Below are 19,150 nucleotides of genomic sequence, written 5' to 3' on the forward strand. Positions count from 1 at the left end.
TTTTAAGCACGCAAAACAGCACCAACAATGTTTTATTGACCAACTTTTGTTATTTAGACAGACTTAAAATATTATTGATGTTTATGTAAATCTTTCGATTCTCTAGTTTAGTTTGTATACCACACATAGCATTTCAAAAACATGTCCCACACATAGCATTATTGCATTTTTAAGCACACACTTCGAATCAGAAGTATTTGTGCAAACATACAATGTATGTAGCTTCTCTTTGAAGAATTACAATGTCCGCCCTATTTTTTAAACCTTCAACAATATTATAATGAACGTTTTTGTTGATTGAATAAAAAATATAACACACATAGCATTTCAATTCGTGTCTTTTCAAACGCGCGGTTGCACTGTTTGGAAAAAATACTAAATTTTGCGCAAACTTAACACAGTTGTGTATTTTGACAATGACTGTCTCGACTTTGTTTTTTTGAAAATGGTTTTGAATTAATAAAGAAATTATCAAAAACGTTACTTGATGCGATGGTTTGTTGACATCCGATTGTCCCACATAAAGCCGAAAAAGTCACGTGGTACAGGCATTTTGATCAAATAATAAAAAAATAATATTTGTAACTCTGTGACACATCCTCACTCTCCCAAACAATTTGCTCCGTAAATTAACAAAGCAAAGCTATATGAAAAACATATTCACAGAAATCAATTCAATATCTTTAAAACTGTAACTATTGTAATGTATGAATTTATAATGTCATCCATCAAAATCAACAATCAAAATCAAATAATAATAAAATAATATTCGTAACTCTGTGACACATCTGTGTGTTAACTTTTCCTTTAAACATCTTCTCCTAAACTACTGGTCCAATTCTGATGAAATTTCTCAGGAATGTTCCTGGGGTGAACCTCTTTCAAATTTGTTCAAATTATGCCCCTGGGGTCAAATTTGACCCTACCCCGGGCTCACAAAATTGAAAATTTGCTTATAAGGCCTATTTTGTGAAAACTTTCAAAATCTTTTCGTCCATTATTATTGGGGCTAGGGCTATCATATTTGGTATGAAGAGACATCTAATAGTCCTCTACCAATTTTTTTCAAATTATGCCCCTGGGGTCAAATTTGACCCTGCCCCGGGGGTCACAAAATTGAATATATGCTTATAAAGTGCTTATTTTGTGAAAACTTTAAAACCTTTTGTCCATATCAATTGGGCTACCAAATTTGGTATGTAGTGAAATCTTATAGTCTACCAAGTTTATTCAAATTATGCCCCTGGGGTCAAGTTTGACCCTGCCCCGAGGGTCACAAAATTGAACAGATGCTTATATAAGGCCTATTTCGTGAAAACTTTAAACTATTTCTTGTCCATAACTGTATGGCATAGGGCTACCAAATTTGGTATGTAGTGACATGTAATAGTTCTCTTCTTAGTTTGTTCAAATTATGCCCCTGGGGTCAAATTTGAAACTGCCCCGGGGTCACAAATTGAATATATGCTTATAAAGGGCTTATTTTGTGAAATCTTTCTGTCCATAACCATTGGGCCTAGGGCTACCAAATTTGGTATGTAGTGAAATCTTTTAGTTCTCTACCAAGTTTGTTCAAATAATGCCCCTGGGGTCAAGTTTGACCCTGCCCCTAGGTTACAAAATTGAACATATGATCATATAAGGCCTATTTTGTGAACACTTTAAAAATCTTTCTGTCCATAACCGTATGGCATAGGGCTACCAAATTTGGTATGTAGTGACATGTAATAGTTATTTTCTTAGTTTGTTCAAGTTATGCCCCTGGGGTCAAATTGGAAACTGCCCCGGGGGTCACAAAATTGATTATATGCTTATAAAGGGCTTATTTTGTGAAAACTTTTAAAATCTACTTGTCCATAACCCATACATGCCATAAATTTTCAGACCAATTCCGGGACATTGAGCTAAATTTTCCGGGACATTATATATAGACATATATGCATTTATGGCACGCATTTTTTCACATCGTAAATTGAGTACATTACTAATAAATATGTTGTTAGCATCTAAATCGATTTTATGCATCGTTGATTATCACAGACATTTCATTTATCCTTTCTAAGTGTATGATCTCCATCGTTAATTCGATCTTTTTTTTGCCATGTTTGCAGAGTCACAATTTATTTTCGTTGAAATGATGCAAGCGGCAGGTGCGCTTTTGCTAAGCAACGTTAAATTGTATAATATATCCGCCTTATAGGCGATTCGCATTTTGTTTAATAAGTATACGTAACAATAATTGTTTCAATAATTAATTATCTTAAACGCGATAAAGTTACACTTTGTTTGTTTTTTGTTTGTTTTTTTATAAATTTAATATCGTGTAAAAATAAATGTTTTCATATACAAACTGTAACTGAACTATGCATGAAATGCACAATTTTCACGAGGACAACATCGATGTTTTCATCAAAAGTCTCCGAAGTAACGGTCCACGATTTTATCGTGGAGGAATACACAATACGGACCGATTAGTGTGGCATAACAAAGCCACTAGAACTATAGATTGATAGTGACACAGGGTTATTCACGCATGACTAAATCACAACCGCAAGAATCTTCAGATGTGCGAACAACTCCTTTGCCCTTACGCAGAGGGAAATTATAACGTAGTATATTAAAGCCAATTAACAACCACATTAAACAATGCCGCCTTTTCGGTTTGACTGCGAACGTGAGACAATCGATATGATAACAGGACCTATGTTAATTGATCGATTTTGACACGTAGCGTAGTCACCTATTCGGGTAGGCATTGTCATGGAGAAGCTGTGGATTAGTGAGAACACCGCCTCGAGGTGCAGTTAAGCATAAGATAAGGTACATGTATATATGGATTTTGTAAAATCCGGGACATTTGACAGATTTCCGGGACTGTGTGGCACGTCCTTCATTTCCGGGACAATCCCGTACAATCCGGGACGTATGGCATGTATGCATAACCATTGGGCCTAGGGCTACCAAATTTGGTATGTAGTTACATCTTATAGTCATCTACGAAGTTTGTTCAATTATGCCCCTTGGGTCAAATTTGACCCTGCCCGGTGGGTCACAAAACTGAACATATGCTTATATGGGGCCTATTTTGTGAAAACTGTAAAATTCTTTCTGTCCATAACCATTTGGCATAGGGCTACCAAATTTGGTATGTAGTGACATCTAATAAACCTCTACCAAATTTGTTCAAATAATGCCTCTGGGGTCAACTTTGACTCTGCCCTGGGGGGTCGCAAAATTGAATAAAAGCTTATAAAGCGCCTATTTTGTGAAATCTTTAAAAATCTTCTTGTCGAAAATCATTAGGACTATGGCTACCAAATTTGGTATGCAGTAACATCTTATAGTCCTCTACCAAGTTTGTTCAACTTATGCACTTTGGGTCAAATTTGACCCTGACCCGCGGGTCACAAAATTGAATATTATATAAGCTTATATCTTGCTTATTTGTGAAAACTTTTAAAATATTCTTGTCCTTACTCTAGGACCTAGGGCTACCACATTTTGTATATAGTGAGATATATTAGTCCTCTAAAAAGTTTGCTCAAATTATGCCCCTGGGGTTAAATTAATTTGACCCAGCCCAGGGAGTCACAAAAGTGTACATGTGCTTAAATAGGGCCTATATTTTAGTATCTAGCCATAACGTTTTGATTAAAAAAAATTAACAATGTGCATAAAAATTGCAACCTAGAGTTTTGTTTTTTTTTAGAATGAAGTGTAATATGCGTACTTTATCTCAATTTTAATTCAATTACATCTAACAAAGTATTTTATGATTTTGTTCTTTTAATTTTAATGATAATAAAGTGTTATATCAAATTTAGTATTTCCCTAATTAGTGGACTTTTCATGTGGAAAAAAGGCTAATGAATTAATTTTCCCAATTTTATGAAAATGCCGATAAAATTCCCAATTCCAAAGCCATGGGCTATCTTCCCAAAAAGTGGAGAAAAAAAACCTGTATAGAAATATTTAGTTGAATTTGCTATGATAACATTAAAACGGTAATAATTTAAAGTGACCGTCAACCACAAACGATGAAAAAAAAAAGTTCTAAAATACTGTATTCTTTTGCAATTATTAGTTTATATTGATTCAAATATCAAACAACACTCTCTCGAAGATGACATTGGCTTCTATTGTTTAACTCAACTTGCTAAACCAATTGTGTAATAGCACGTGCGTAGCCCCGCCTTTTGAATGTTTTACTGAGATCAAAGGAGGAGTTAACAGTTAAGTGCTCTATACGATGCTCTGATATTGAACACGTGATTCACGCATGTTCAGTCCGAATAATTTGCCAGCGTAATTGACTTATCGCCAACTGTCAATCAGATTCTTACCTAAATTTAGATCTACCTATCAATAAATCGTGCGTGCTGGTTACTAACGACTGTCCGCCATTTTTTTAGACAAGCAGTATGCCTAGTTCTTATTTATTCAACAAGTTTCTTTTATTGTGATAAAAAAAATAGGAAAAGAAATATAAAGAAAGAGTGTAAATAAGGTTTATGTAACTATATTCATAACTTTTGCAATATTTAAGATAGCAACTTGATATTTGGCATGCATGTGTATCTCATGGAGCTGCACATTTTGAGTGGTGCAAGGTCAAGGTCATCCTTTAAGGTCAAAGGTCAATTTTTTCTAAAATAGCTGCCATGCGGCTTCAAAGCAGCGCAGTAGGGGGCATTGTGTTTTGTTTTTAATCATTTGAAGTGTCTGAAAACTAAGAGTTATTACGGTAATCTAATGTTCAGCTACAAATCGTATTTACTGCAGACCAATGTTTTAAGTGATCTGGATGTCACGTGTGCCAATAATCAATTGACAGCTCACATCATTTAGCTGTCCACTTGTATCAGACCAATGAATGTCATTTGAAGCTTAGCTTGGTTTCTGGTCGGATCTTATTGTATATTTCTACACTTTTAACTCACATTTTAAAGTGCTGTTTCAACACTTGTTCAACAACATTACGCTGATGTTTCATTTCAATGTAATTTAAGTTTGCTGAAATTTTATTATTAAACATGGCAACATTTTCTGTGGGCTCTGTTGCTGAAGATCATGTTGTGGATAAAGAATATTGTTGTTCAATCTGCAAAGAGCATAATAAGGAGATAAATGCAGTTTTTTACTGTAAAAAATGCAAAACATTTTACTGTGGACAATGTATTAAGTATCACAGAAAGCATGGTCTGTGGTTTAATAAACAATCTCCTTATGGAAGGGATAAAATAAGGAAGTGGCCACTGTCTAAGAAAATGGAGCATTATCTCAGAACATGTGCTATTCACAAAGATGAACAATTAACTAAATTCTGCCAGAACCACAGTCGGCTGTGCTGCTCTAAATGTGTTAATCACAGGTATTTTAAATATATATTACCTTATTGAATTATAATGCATATTTCAATACCAATAATTGTACCACATTAACCAAAACTATAGTGACAAGCAATATTCAGTCATATTGATAACATTCTTTATAAGAATCATGGTGTGGCAAATTGCTGTGGTATAGCTAATAATAATTTGCTACCTATAGAGACATTTTCCGTATGTTTCTTACTGTGGCTTCTAAAAAACACTATCATCTGTTGTGATATAACTCCCATTTAAATAAATCATTATTTTGTTAATTATTCCAACCATTGTGGGGATAAGCATGTGCAAAGTAGCAATTAAATAATATTTATGCCCCCTTTCGAAGAAGAGGGGGTATATTGCTTTGCTCATGTCGGTCGGTCTGTCGGTCCGTCCACCGGGTGGTTGTCAGACAATAACTCAAGAACGCTTGGGCCTAGGATCATGAAACTTCATAGGTACATTGATCATGACTCGCAGATGACCCCTATTGATTTTGAGGTCTCTAGGTCAAAGGTCAAGGTCACGGTGACCCGAAATAGTAAAATGGTTTTTGAATGATAACTCAAGAACGCATACGCCTAGGATCATGAAACTTCATGGGTAGATTGATCATGACTTGCAGATGACCCCTATTGATTTTGAGGTCACTAGGTCAAAGGTCAAGGTCACGGTGACCCGAAATAGTAAAATGGTTTCCGGATGATAACTCAAGAATGCATACGCCTAGGATCATGAAACTTCATTGGTAGATTGATCATAACTCGCAGATGACCCCTATTGATTTTGAGGTCACTAGGTCAAAGGTCAAGGTCACTGTGACCCGAAATAGTAAACTGGTTTTCGGATGATAACTCGAGAACGCATATGCCTAGGATCATGAAACTTCATAGGTAGATTGATCATGACTTGCAGATGACCCCTTTTGATTTTGAGGTCACAAGGTAAAAGGTCAAGGTCACGGCGACCTGAAATAGTAAAATGATTTTCGGATGATAACTCAAGTACTCTTTTGCCTAGGATCATGACACTTTGCTCATGTCGGTCTGTCGGTCAGTCTGTCGGTCCGTCCACCAGGTGGTTGTCAGACGATAACTGAAGAACGCTTGGGCCTAGGATCATGACACTTCATAGGTACATTGATCGTGACTCGCAGATGACCCCTATTGATTTTTAGGTCACTAGGTCAAAGGTCAAGGTCACAGTGACAAAAATCGTATACACACAATGGCTGCCACTACAACGGACAGCCCATATGGGGGGCATGCATGTTTTACAAACAGCCCTTGTTAATATTTAATTAAATACAAAGTTTGTTATCATTCAAAGAAATTTTCCGCCATTTTCAAAAAATGGTTTGTCCATGTATCATTCATTCAAAATTTCAGTTGCATGCCGATTCTTCGTGTTTACACTACGCGACCCGTGATTTTTGCCGCGATTCTCGCATCACCGCAATCGATGCAACGTGACAAATCGCGGTGTTTCCGAGCGACAAGAAAATTTGGGTGATGTCTCGGCGACCGTCGCGCGATGTATCTCGCTGTTGCGCAATCAGTGCGAATCAGCGCAAATCACCACGTACCGCCGTGATTCCCCTTTTTAAGCGATTTACGTTGAGGGTTACAATACATTACATGTAACATATATGTATACACTTATATTATACATTGCAATCATAAAGCTTTTGTTGTTGTTGTATACAATGGGCGTATAAGCTTAAATACTCCTGTTCCGACATGAACTTGATGAAGTAATGTCGGAAGCTTTAACGGCTCAAAATTAATATAACAGCGCAGAATGATCATGCAATAATTATTGAACATAACATGTAAACATTATTTAACTAATTGCATTAGCAGAATGTTTATTAACACTTACAATCAATTATATTCCAGGCCCGAATACACTACCACTGTTCAAATTCCATATTGTTGCCATATACATGTAGCGTAGCACTGTGTAAATTGAAAGTTGCATAGTGTTTTCTCATTGGTCGGTTATAAATACCTTGTTTCTCTATACATGGTATTTGATTTAAACGAAACTAATAATTTGGTAATTTACGAGAAATATGATATAAGTTTTCCTTTTAAACTTTTATCTTACCGTGTGTGTTTATTGACGTTATTAATTATGTTTATACTTATTTTTGCATTTCATTAAGAATTATAACGTGTAGCCCTTTTGTTAACAGTGTTTAGCAAAATATTTGCGCCTTAAGGCACGGAAAATTGTTTAAGTAACACTTTCATTTAAAGTTTAAATGTAATTGGTAGATTACGTCTAATTATTTGGACTAGATTATGCTATACTTATTTATTTTCTGTTTCAGGCTCCAATGCGGATAACTCGTGTTACTCGCGTGACTTTTCGCGCGTTGTACATACATTCACAATGCTTGATAAGCCGGAAATTGGAAATACATTACTGTTCTATTTTAAGTACATGTTATTATGATATCGTGTTATATATTATGTTGTTATTACATCATTGCCTATATATTAAAGCCATTAAACATTGTGTTTGTTTTATCAACGTTGCACTAAGCATTCGCAAAGTTAAATAAATATGATGATGTATAATGTACATGCATTTCTCTGGGTTTTCACGTCCAAAACAAAAAAAACTCAACATTTGATTATTTATTGTGTACTGTCCAGCGGGTGATAGTGTTTATTCTAGTGTCTAATTGGCAGTCTTTGTACGTGTTTAAACTGTGAAAAGATGTGACAATCACAGAAACAACAAGATGGCGCTGCCAATTAAGTGCGATAATGGATCAAAGGGCATTGACAAAAAATAACAGTTTGTATATATTTTTCGGCGTTTACTCAGATGGTCTCTCACAACAATAAAACTATACACGTCAAGGTATTATGTTTTACTTCTATCAGTAACGATACGGATACGGCGTGTTTGATTTCATATGACTTTAAAAGAAATATCAAATTTTTGGCGATAAAACTGTTTTAAAATACCATATTAACATTTAACCGAAATCAGCAGAATTCAATGTTCTCTGCGCTACGCAGTTTGTATAAAAAATCAATACTTGCTCACTCTTTACCTTGACCTTGTACATTGCCGCATAATTTTCACGCTCTTTTGTAGGGAAATATACATGCAGGGCTCAACATAAACCTAAAATCCAACTTGCCCTATCGGGCAAGTACTTAGAAAATCTACTTGCCCTGAACATAAAGCCATTTGCCCAAACATGAAATATCACATTAACTGTTAACCTCATATTTTTGAATAAAGATCAAAATGATACACCACAATACCTTTTTTTTATTTTTGCACATTTAACAAAATGATCGCAGCAATTTAAGTCTGATTTAAGACTAATTTAACTGCTTTGTTCTTTTTTGCACTTGCCCGGGCGGACAACTAGATTATAAAGTTACTTGCCCGTACCCAACTTTTACTTGCCAGGGGCAATAGGACAACTGTTAATGTTGAGCACTGACATGATGGCTATTAGGGCTGTCACGATTCACCGGTATATCGGTATATCGCGGTGCATGTCGTGAAAAAAATCGCACCGCGGTACGGCGTTGCCACACCGGTTTTTTAAATATTATTATATTAGCACAGATATAAATACATTACATAATTATTTTGATATAGATATCGTTTTGAAAACTGTAGAAGCGATTTAAAAGGGCTAAATAAATCATCCGTTAATATCCAGGTCAAGCAAGCGCTTCCACTGGTAGATGTTTAACTTTCACGTTTCAAATACGGTGATGTATGGGTCCGTACCTTTTTTGGAATTTGGGACAGATTTCCTTTGCAAATAAGTTCATAATTATCCAAAAGATGTTTACTCTATTTCTTATTTTCTTTCTTTAGTATATCGATCGTTCAAAGCATGGCACTTCCGAATCATGTTATCTTAAGATTATGAATTAGTCAAGGAAGAGTCAGAACGCTACGGATTTTCAATACTGGGCCTGCTGACTCCGCATTTTAAACATGCCCTTGAAGCATTCGATTTACACAGATTGTAGTCACAGCTATATTAAATAACATGGCGGACATTTTAGAAAAATGTTACAGTATACTAAATAACCGTTTAATGTAGTGCTGTACTCTCTAAAAAAATATCATAGTTGATTCGAAGGCATGTTGTACACTTTTAACTAGTGTTCTGGCTTTATTGTTTGGAGAAATTAGTAGGGCATGAATAGGTGCTCACTACTAAATCCCTGAAATATGATAAACTTTGAGACTAAAGGAAAACATTGCATTGAAAGAGGTTACATTCAACTATTAAACGGCCGGAAAAAAAGTTGCAAAAACAGTCGATTTTGACTTTTGACAAATTCTTTCTTGGTTCGTACATGACATATCTTTTTATTGCACGAATCGACTGCGCTTAGAATGGCCTATAAGAAAAGGTATGGGTATGGGGGTCTCTATGTGCAAAATATGGCATTTATTTTCGCTTAAAGATGTCGCTTTTACATTGAATTATATAGGGAAACTATTTAGTATATTGTGACCAAATGACGCCAATAACAATAACAATAAATACTTCTATCAAGTTTACTACAGTTTCTTTTACAGTTTCTAGTCATACTATGATACCAGTGTTTTCTGATTATTGAGTTTAATAAAGTTTGTAAAACTTGTTATTCTGCTTTTTTCTTCACAGATACATATTCTGTAAAATATCGCGGTACGTACCGCGATACAGTGTTGCCGTACCACGATATACCGCGGTACGCTCACGGCGTATCGTGACAGCCCTAATGGCTATATTGAAAGCATTTGTGAACGTCGTGTTAACATTAAAACATCGGAAGAGTGTTTCGGATTATAAATTATTATTCTCATTTGGGAATTTAACGGAGCATTAATTCTTATGGTATAATTGTTTTGAATTGTATATTAATTTGTTACAACGCTTTACGTGTCGAAAAAATGTTTTGATAATATTATGCCTCAATAGCACAATTTCCAGGAGGAAAACGTTTTTTACATGAAGGCATATGACGCAATAAAACGTTTTTTTGTAAGATCATACTGCATTCGATCTAAATTTTAATACGCTCGTCCAATGAAAGCTGTCTGTTTAAGATTATTTTTCGGAAGTGATGTTGCAATTGTGTTTGATTATTTGATAATTGTGAACATTAGAAAAGCGTTATGTATACAGTTATCGATACGATTCGGTTTATATGCATGAATTGGCGAATCATCGATGTCAACGATATCCACTGCGAATTGCCGCGAATCGCAGCGAATCACCACAACATTGAGGGGATTTAGCGCGAAGATTATCTTGCTCTCACGCGACGTCGGAGTGACGAGTCACGTGAAATCGCGGTGATTTTCCACCCAAAATGCCCGCCTTGACTTCGCAGATTAGGCAAAAATCACGGGTCGCGTAGTGTATATTTAAGTAAGAACAGCGTCTAGTGCGTGCCTATCAAGTAACATGTTAACGTATGTGACAGACGTTCCATTTGGACGTCAATTACATCATTTTTGAGATAAGAAAATAGAAACGTGTCCCACAATTAGCTTAAATTTCAGAAAATAATAAATGTTTATGACACATTTTATGTTCAATATTAGGTAGAATTAGATTTGTGGTGGGAATGGTATGTGGACGGAAATGGAATATTGTTTGTTAGTTTCACAACACCAGGAAAATTGTCCCAACAATTTTGACCAAATGTCCCAATTTTGGACTGAAAAATTAAGGCATGAGTGGATTTAGCCATTCAAACATGCTTCATTGACGCTTCTTGGCCAGGTGTTAGTGTGGTCTCATCATCAAATATATTTGTGCACATTAGTGTTAAAAATAAGATCATAGCCTCTAAGAATAAACATTATGCCTATATACAGGGACAAGCACACACTATATTGATGTGTGTATCTGCTCAACATTGATATAATGATATATTATAGCTTCACGCTCAACAGTCGGTTAGCAAAATGAAATGCTGCATCCCTAAAATTATCAAGATGGCCAATGCTGAACTAGATTCCATTAGTTTGGGTCCGCTGCCAGGACATTTCTTAAACGTTTTATTGGCTGTTGAAAGGTCAACAAAAATCAAAACCTGTCAAACATACTTGATTTTTGCAAAAAAAGAATTTAAAAAAAAATTAGACCCTTGGTCCAACAAATTGTCATAACTTGTTTGACCAATGTATATCTTAATATTCATGTTACCCTCAAGCATCTTTTCTTATAAAAAAATGAATTTGAGCTGTTTTTAAACACATTTACGTAACATAATACATGATGTAATGTATTGAAAAACTATATAACTATAGAATTAATTTAAATTCATACCAATCTAAGACTATAATCTTACTAGATAAATGGTTAAAAAGGAAAGTTTATGTTTTATATATGTTTATGTTATATGTTTATGTGGCATCGATAAGCTTTTCGTCATATGTTGTACACTTTTATGGCTAAAGTTGCAAATTTATTGTTTACACACCAACCTCATAGCTGTTTTTGATTGTTGTAATTAAGGTTATTCCAGTAAAATGAGGTTGTCAAGTATGACACATGCAGATGACTTCGAACGGTAACAACTACACTACGTCTAGTGCGATTTCTGCCATCCACCTCACTCCCACCGTGGAAATTTTTCGTGAGCATGAACAACAAGTAAATCTTTACGCAGAAACTGTAGAAACAAAACAAAGTAGATCACGCTCAATGTTTGAGTCGACATGTCAAATGATTCTGGAACGAGCATAAGCAATAAAAAATAATGACGATTGTTAACAATCAAGTTACAATGTATACAAATGTACATACAAATGTAACAAAACATTCAATAACTTTGCAAAAATTATACGGTCTGCAATATTGAAATATACATGTTCATTCACATTTACCTGTATTTCATTGCGAACCACCGAGGCCGCGGTGGTCAACCGCAATCATGGTGGTCCACCGTGAGATCAATTTCCCGATAACGCCGAGACTGACACCGCAATTCGCCACGGCGAAATCACCGTGTTCAACGGTGTATCGTGTTGAGATAGTAATTGTTCACTCTGGGCTGAATCATGGTGATGCGATGTGGATGGCAGAAATCGCGCTAGACGTAGTGTATTTGTATTTATTTAGAGCATGAGCACACAAAAATTGAAGAACGTGAACAACCAATATTGTAGCTGATTTATAGTAAAATGCTGCAATTTAATAAATTCTTTCTGACAAATACAATCACAATATATCAGATTTGTATGCTCCCCCAAATTTTTTTGGGGGGAGCATATAGTCGCCACTTTGCTGTCCGTCTGTGTTTCAGTGTGTCCATCCGTGCACAATTTTTGTCCTGGCTATTTCTCAGCAACTAATGACCAGAATTCAATGAAACTTTATGGGAAGCTTCACAGTACCAAGAGGAGATGTGCATATTATCAGCAGGTTCTGGTCGGATGATTTTTCACAGAGTTATGGCCCTTTGAAATTTTCCCTTAACTGTACATATAGTGCAATTCTTGTCCGAGCGATTTCTCAGCAACTAATGACTGGAATTCAATGAAACTTTATGGAAAGCTTCACTACTAAGAGGAGATGTGCATATTACCAGCGGGTTCTGGTCGGATGATTTTTCACAGAGTAATGGCCCTTTGAAATTTTCTATAAAACAATTCTTGTCCGCCCGACTACTGTGCCCTTAAGACGTTTCCTTTTATCTGAATATATTGTGCAATATTATGACAAAATAAAACGATTGGGGAGCATTTCCTGTCTCCGACGGTTTCTTGTTTCTTTAAAAAACAATTGGACGGTTGGACCAATTCTTGTTAAATGAATATTGGACCACTCAAACTTAGTCGATCATTGCAATTGGACAGGCTGTTTTTGGGACATCTGTTCAATTACCAACTGTTAGTCAGAAACTGATCCACTTGATTTTGTGTTTGTTGACATAACTATTTCAAATACTGGGCAAAATGTTTCATAGACAGCTGTCACAATTAGTAAAAAACATTATTTTAGCATGCTTGCAAACAAATTTGCGCAGCTGCAAAAATGGTTGAGTGTGTTTTGTGTATGTTAAAGTGTGTGTATGCTGTCTGCATCCGTCTGAGCTTTTCTGGACTGTAACTTTATCTTTCATCATTAAATTTGAAACAAATCTTAACCATGTGGAGATCACTGAGTGTCATGTGTTTGATTGGTTTTCAAGTTCAAATATCAAGGTCACTTGTTAAAGACACAGGTCAAAGGTTGACATAATATAAAGCTAGCATACCCGTAGCCAGGAGGGGGGTGCGTTGGGTGCGTTTGCATCCAATACTTTTTGACAAGTTAAAAAATTGTACTATAAGTTGCACCCAACTTTATTTGACGCAAAAACGGTTATTTATTTTTCCAGGAGCCCAGTGCGTTTTCTTATTTAAGCGTTAAAATAATGTTTTTAATATGCAATTGATTTGAGTTGACGATCTATCGGTACTGTATTGCTGTATTTTTTATTATATACATGTTATAAATGAATAAAGGCGTATCAACAACTACGCGTTACACACCGGTCTTAATAACAATAACGCAGTGACGTCACCATCTATGTTTAGAACGCTTACACTGAAAACACGTGGCTTGTATCTAGTAACGGAAGTAGTAATGTTTAATTTGACGTTAATAGATCAAGTGTATTTCGGATAGGCTTTTGAACTTTTGCAATCAACGATGCGAAACAAAAAGAAAACGTACCAAAAATGCATATGTCTATAAATATCGCTACATTTTTTTACATGTCCCGGAAAATCGGCAAAAGTCCCGGACAATTTATCTAAATGTCCCGGAATTGGTCTGAAAAATTATGGCATGCATGTGAAATTGCACAGTTGGCGGGAAAAAGGAAAATAAAATTAAGGTTATTGAATTTTATTTTTATTTCATTTTGGCAAAAAATAACGTCGGCGGTCCCGTAAAACAGAACATAAAAAAGTGTTGGCCTTACTAGGCTTTTCTTGCAAGCATGACTGTGGCAGTCCAACTAGTGTTTTCCGGTCAAAATTTGAAATGTTTATATGAATCCGGAGCGATGAATACATATGACAATTGTAAGCGACTTTCTGATATGACTGTAAAGTGGTTTAGTCTTTATGGTGTTTAATTTGGTTGTAGTTGTATGCATGAACTAGGATGTACTTAATAGCAATACATCACTATCTATCCTCCACAGTCAACATGTAAGTATGCCCTTCCGTTTACCAGATCTGCTTGACGCTCTCATCAGTGGTTATGTCCGTTGATCTCAATGGTAACAGCAACTTTTGTCTAGTATTAACATTGATATATTTAAGTGTAGACCCAATCCGAAAATATTGTGTATGCCCCGGCATTAACTGATGTGGGAGGTACATTTTGATTGACACATCCTTCCGTCTCTACACAGTAAACACAAACTGACACAGCCCATATGATATCAATAATATTTCCTACAAAGCTTTCATACATACATGGATGTTGTCATTGAACACTTTCAACACATCAACCTTACCTCATGATGCTGTTGACACTGACCTACATTTAGTCAGTCAAATGCAGAATCCAATTTCTTTTTTAACCCTTTACCACTTATACAGGGTTCGACACTAAGGCACGTCCGACAGACATTGTCTAGTAAGATCGGTGGTCGGGCTAGTAAAACTGCGGGCTAGCTTGTCCGACTGGTCGTACATAAAAAAAATCTATACTGATTCATATAACTATAACTAACCAGGCACGGATTTACCGGGGGGGGGGGGGGGGGGGGGGCACGAGGGGCACGTGCCCCCCCAGCGGCTGAAGACAAATTTTTTTATTTGTGTGTGTTTGTGAAACCAACATGGCCAGATGTTCTGATTACCTCGATTTCCGACAAAGGAAGTGCCTTCCCTCCCTGCTTTTTATGTCCCCCACTATAGTAGTGGGGGACATATTGTTTTTGCCCTGTCTGTTGGTCTGTCTGTTGGTCTGTCTGTTTGCGCCAACTTTAACATTTTGCAATAACTTTTGCTATATTGAAGATAGCAACTTCATATTTGGCATGCATGTGTATCTCATGAAGCTGCACATTTTGAGTGGTGAAAGGTCAAGGTCAAGGTCATCCTTCAAGGTCAGAGGTCAAATATATGTGGCCAAAATCGCTCATTTTATGAATACTTTTGCAATATTGAAGATAGCAACTTGATATTTGGCATGCATGTGTATCTCATGGAGCTGCACATTTTGAGTGGTGAAAGGTCAAGGTCAAGGTCATCCTTCAAGGTCAGAGGTCAATTATATGTGGCCAAAATCGCTCATTTTATGAATACTTTTGCAATATTGAAGATAGCAACTTGATATTTGGGATGCATGTGCATCTCATGGAGCTGCTCATTTTGAGTGGTGAAAGGTCAAGGTCAAGGTCATCCTTCAAGGTCAGAGGTCAAATATATGTGGCCCAAATCGCTTATTTTATTAATACTTTTGCAATATTGAAGATAGCAACTTGATATTTGGCATGCATGTGTATCTCATGGAGCTGCACATTTTGAGTGGTGAAAGGTCAAGGTCAAGGTCATCCTTCACAAGGTCAAGGTCATCCTACAATGTCAAACATCATATAGGGGGACATTGTGTTTCACAAACACATCTTGTTATCTTAACAACCTTACCGTCTACTATCCACAGGGGGCACCTTTTAGACGTTAATACTCAATTATCACCATAGCAAAAACTCTTGGCGGCCGTAGATTTAAAGCGTCTAGATAACATTGAGCGTCTGTCATTTACATTCAATAAGCGTCTGGTTGATCTTGAACGTTGTTTTGAAGGCAAGTATACCAATTAACAGTGTATTGTCATAACCATGGGGACGTTATATATGGAGACGTTTCTTGCGGTATATAATACAGCGTTTCACATCATTGTCTTCATCACAATGAAGCGAAAGGCAACAACGCTGGATCGATTTTTGGTCCATCCAAAAAACACAGAGACAGACTCGGAGCCAAAGTTATTGAGCCTAAGGTGAGAATTTATAAAAAAATATTTTGGTATTATAATCCATTAATTGCGTTACGTTTATTCAGTTTGTTAAATTCTTAACTCTAAAATATTGCAATGAAAGAACAAAAAGTTTAAATTTATTAACAACTTTCTTTATACTGATAGTATGATAAATAAGACAATTCAATTAAATATGCATGTTCTGCTCTATATAAGCATTGTAGAAATTAATTTAATGACAGTAATTGAACTTTATGGAATATTTTATGCACTTTTTCAACATTTGAATTTTCAATTAATAACATACATATTTTATCACGCTTAATATAAACAATGGTTATTGAAATAATAATCGGACCAACAGTATAATTAAATATTTTGAAAATTAATATATTTGTAAAGTAAATTTAACTGAATTTTGCATTTCTAAAAATCTTTTTTTGTTTCAGAACACATCATGAACATGACTGTAAGAGCCAACCAACCAGCTCAAGTGAGGTTAAAGCTGCCAGCCCCCTACATCAAAGGTTTGCGCTTTTAACTACATTTTGGCCAGTGCCAGCAACATTTCCAGCCACAAAATTTGGTTCAAAGAACAGAAGTTTTGTTCAAAATTGGCTCACTTTGTATCCTGGTCTTGTGTACAGTGCAAAGACAGATGGGGCATTCTGTAGATATTGTGTGGCCTTCTCAGATGGAACTCGTGGTGCTCTAACCAACAGCCCTTTCAGGGACTGGAAAGATGCAAAATCTAAATCTAAATATAAATTTCATGGCTGTCTGTATGAGGAGGCTGTGGCTGTAGCCAAAGCTGTCGGAGTGGACCCTTCAATCCCAAGGCGATGTGGCAGACAGACACAAAGAATCAACATCCCAGCAGACACTCCAGAAACATACTACAAGAGGGTTTTAACCATTCCATTCCTGGACCACCTGCTGCAGCAGTTTAGTGAGCGTTTCACAACGCTTCATGAGAGGGCTTCTTCTGCACTCCTCCTTATTCCACCAGTAAGACAGGACCTGGACAACACCAGTCTGGAGTACACTGCAACGCCGATATATCGCGGTCGGTGGGGTCCAAAGATCGCGAGCGCGATATATCCGGCGCGCAATATAACTCGAGAAATGTCTAACTTAATTGTATTGCGCATAGTTTGTCAAATTTCCCCAATGTTTTCATTTTGCATACGGCGCTGCTACATATTTGTATAGTAATAATTGCAAACCAATCCTACAATGATCATTTTCATAACTACATACATATCTGTATTTATCATAAAAATCAAAATGTAAATTATATTTTTTATTTTCATGTACAATGGCTCGCAAATCAGCTAAAAAGAAGAATTCTTGTCGTCAAAACGTATACAATATAATTGTGCATAGATTCGAATTTACCCTCAAAAATAGTCCGAATGAAGGAACTGAAACAGCGTAACGGTAACGATACAGCCTGTTTGAATTATATTTCATTAAGAGGAAATGTCAATGCCACATTATTCGCGAGATACTGCGGTACTTTAGTTGAAATTTACAACGAAACTTTTAATGGGAATTAAATTATCTCAATGTTGTACCCGCTACGAAATTTTTATTTACAAATAAATACACCCACGCCAATTTTCGCGCGCTTTTTATCAGGACAAAGAAATTCATGACCAGGACCGAAATTTAACGATTTATATACCAATAAACTGCCATTATTACCTTTGCAATGACACTAATTGATTATTTCTTAAGTGTTAAAAACAACCCCAGCCGTGTGTAAACAACACAGCTGTCACATATCAACTGTTTTTCACGCTTCACTGCGTGCCATAGTAAGCCGCGAAACATAGGGTGTTAATACTAGCTAGAACCGGTCTTTTGTTATGTTAGCAAAAAGATTTAAACATGTCATTTAGTGATCATGCTCCTGGGATTTTTGGGAGCCATAGCCAAAGCGCGATATATTGGACAGCGCGATATACCGATCCGCGATATATCGGCGTTGCAGTGTACTACTTAGATGACCTCCCTTCACCAGGAACACTTCAGGCAGACATTGAGTGCTGGAGGTGTAAGTGGGTAAATAATCCCAACCCCCCTTCAACATTAAGTGCTGCATTAAAAGCATGCAATAGACAGATTTTCCCAAACATTTATACAATATTAAAAATTACAGCAACATTTCCAGTGACAAGCTGTGAATGCGAAATGAGCATTTCAACGTTAGGGAATGTAAAAACAAGCTGTCGTTCAACAATGGGGGAAGAAAGACTCACTGGTCTGTGTCTGATGTCAGTGCACAGGGACATTGATGTGAATGTTAGTGACATTGTCAAGCAATTTGAAAGACAGAATCCAAGCAAAATGAAACTGCCTTGTATTTTGGAGTCTGATTTAAGCAATGAAGACAATGACTTGTGTTAAGTTAAAGAGAGTGATTGCTTGTACATTTTCCTGATAACAGTTTGAACATTGTGATTTTTTTGTTTCTTTGTATTTGTTACTTGTTGAACAATTGAATGCCAATCACAATTGGAAATAAAAAATTAACATTATTTATACACAGCATTTTCTTATACTTCTTTATGTTGAAAGCACCATTATAAAGTATAAAAATAGTCTTTATTTTGCTCAGGAAATAGCCCAAAAACGCACCACAGACGATCTAGGAACCAAAAATTTTCCGGGGGGGCATGCCGGACCCCCCTAGATATGCGCAACAACTCTTGTGCCCCCCCAACTGGGTCCTCTCTGGAACCGGCCCTGCTAACTGCTGTGAAAACCTTTATTTTTAATGTGTAAAATTACTCTCGTT

General features: G+C 36.2%; 2 protein-coding genes across 2 annotated transcripts in view; one reads left to right on the forward strand and one right to left on the reverse strand.

Moving 5' to 3' along the window:
* LOC127864233 (uncharacterized) overlaps window positions 1-19,150 on the reverse strand; it is a 258,553-nt gene that overhangs the window by 129,263 nt on the left and 110,140 nt on the right. The window lies entirely within an intron of this gene.
* Window positions 4,882-19,150, forward strand: part of LOC127864225 (uncharacterized) — a 94,574-nt gene continuing 80,305 nt past the window's right edge. Inside the window, exon 1 of the mRNA XM_052403913.1 lies at window positions 4,882-5,371. Within this exon, the coding sequence (XP_052259873.1) occupies window positions 5,034-5,371 (338 nt within the window). The 5' untranslated portion in view covers window positions 4,882-5,033. The remainder of the gene's footprint in view (window positions 5,372-19,150) is intronic.

The sequence above is a fragment of the Dreissena polymorpha genome, chromosome 1 (assembly GCF_020536995.1).
Source record: "Dreissena polymorpha isolate Duluth1 chromosome 1, UMN_Dpol_1.0, whole genome shotgun sequence".
NCBI classification, from domain to species: Eukaryota; Metazoa; Mollusca; class Bivalvia; order Myida; family Dreissenidae; genus Dreissena; species Dreissena polymorpha.